This window comes from Pteropus vampyrus, unplaced genomic scaffold (genome assembly GCF_000151845.1).
Source record: "Pteropus vampyrus isolate Shadow unplaced genomic scaffold, Pvam_2.0 Scaffold185, whole genome shotgun sequence".
Lineage (NCBI taxonomy): Eukaryota > Metazoa > Chordata > Mammalia > Chiroptera > Pteropodidae > Pteropus > Pteropus vampyrus.
The window spans coordinates 2,337,035-2,339,084 of record NW_011888966.1 but is presented as its reverse complement, the minus strand read 5'-3'; the positions used below and the strand labels follow the sequence as shown (position 1 = coordinate 2,339,084).

The 2,050-nt window shown below is 42.8% G+C and overlaps 1 protein-coding gene across 1 annotated transcript in view; it reads left to right on the top strand.

Moving 5' to 3' along the window:
• The window catches only part of SLC36A3 (solute carrier family 36 member 3), a 25,295-nt gene that overhangs the window by 2,032 nt on the left and 21,213 nt on the right, over positions 1-2,050 (top strand). The window contains exon 2 of the mRNA XM_011371237.1: positions 1,926-2,016. Within this exon, the coding sequence (XP_011369539.1) occupies positions 1,926-2,016 (91 nt within the window). The remainder of the gene's footprint in view (positions 1-1,925; positions 2,017-2,050) is intronic.

Below are 2,050 nucleotides of genomic sequence, written 5' to 3'. Positions count from 1 at the left end.
TTATTCATAAAGAAGTTTAGTTTAGGACACAGTATTATAATGGTTCTCCTTGTATTAAAAAAAAAAAAGTGCATGTAAAAGCAACTGGGGATGCCCGGAGGAATGTTAAGGTGCTATTTTCTTTTATAATAGCAATGTATATTGTTTTTCAAGGGGAAAAAACCCATAAATTTAAAAAAAATTTTCCTGGACCTCCCCACATGTTTTTCACTCCCCGAAGCCCTGACCTTTGATGTCGTTAGCTAAGGCATTATGGTTTCCCAAAATTTGTCTCATCTTTCCCAAGAGATCTGATTCACGTGGGGCAAGACACCGCTGCAGGAGAGTAGATGGAGAGAAGGAGAGCAGGAAGCGGGGAAAAGAGCACAGCGTTTGGAGAAATTATTATCAAAGAATTGACAAAAGATTTTTAAAGATGTTTTGCTTTGACATATTTTCCAATAATTACAGTTATCAAGAAATAAAAGTTACCTCTTGGAAGTGAAGGGACAATGGGTGCCCCCATCCTTAGATGAAGAGACTGAACTAATAGAAATTCAGGAAGTCGCAGAGGTCCCAAGGGCCCACCCACCCTGTTCTCTGAACCCAACCCTCTGACCAGTTGTTACTGAAATGTGAAAGCCTGACACAGCCCTGACTTCTTAACGGAGAGGACAGAAACTGTCTCTGCACGACTCGCTGTGTGACTTTGGTCAATCTACTTCCACTGTCCCAGCTGCCTCCAGACAGTTCAGACTGCACTACCTCCAATGGCCTCCTTAAGGTACCTTTGTTCCAGGAGGAGGGGACTCTTCTACCTGCTCGAACCAGCCCTTGCTTGCCTTTTTCCTATCAGCTCTGCTTCCTTTTCAAAGAGTCCCTTTCTAACAGGTGAGCACCATAAGGCCAAACCAAAGGTGGTAATGATGGTGATAGGATGATGTGATGATGTTGATGATGCTATTGCTGTTGCTGATGCTGAGATGCCTCCCATCAGCAAAGCACTTTACCTTTCCAAGATTCATCATGTAGTACCTCTTCTGATTCTTACCGTATCCCTAGGAGGTAGGCAGGGCAAGAATTATTCTCTTTCTCTCTTTTTGGCACACAAAGAAACAGAAGATGTAAGCAGCTAAGGGTCTTCTCAGAGTAGTGACCAAACACAGTAGGTTAATGGCAGAATTAGAACTCAGAATCATGTGCTTCTTACCTCTGTGCTTTTGCCCTTAGCTTTTTATTTCGGTTCCCTTTTGATTCTCTTATGATCCGGTTTCCACCTTCCTCCTCCCCAGTGGATTGAAGCTGCCTGAGCAGGAGCTGCCATCACAGGTGTGAAGAACATTTAGAACCCTGTCCCCGAGCATACTGCCAGGCACATAGTAAGCATTCTGTATGCACAGCAGCAATGTTATTTAATTTTATCCAGTGCATAGTATGGAATAAATGCACAGTGACTATTAGCTGAGGAAATGGATCTGGAGTAACCTAGAAAAAGTATATACTCCATATATGGTGAGAGATTGTTTTTTCCAGTGAATGAATCAACAATGAGACTGTAAATTGAGAAAATTATTAAGTCTTTCATAGTCTATCTAAATGCCAAGCATCTAGCAGGTCTCAATAAATATTATTTGAGTGAATAAATCATAAAAAAACCATTGGACAAATTAACTAATAAACTGGTAGTAGGGAATTATTCAGTTGGTAGCAATTATCAACTTTTCCTTTAGCGCTTACTGTGTGTTAAATGTTTGTTGAGCCATTGAACTAGCACCAGCCCTGGATCAGATGTTCCAGGACAGAGCCTGGGAACAGAATTGAACCAGATTCCACTTCGTCTGCTTTTGTCCTTCTTCCCAGCAGACGGTACTGGAGATGCTGGAAGGAGGCTGGGCTTTGGGCCACCCACTAACATGCCCTCTTGTCTCCCTGTTCTCCCTGCACAGGATGATGCAAACCTTGATCCATTTATTGAAATGCAATATCGGCACAGGGCTCCTGGGGCTTCCCTTGGCCATGAAAAATGCCGGCTTATTGGTAAGGGGGACCTGGTGATAGGGAACGGGGTTTA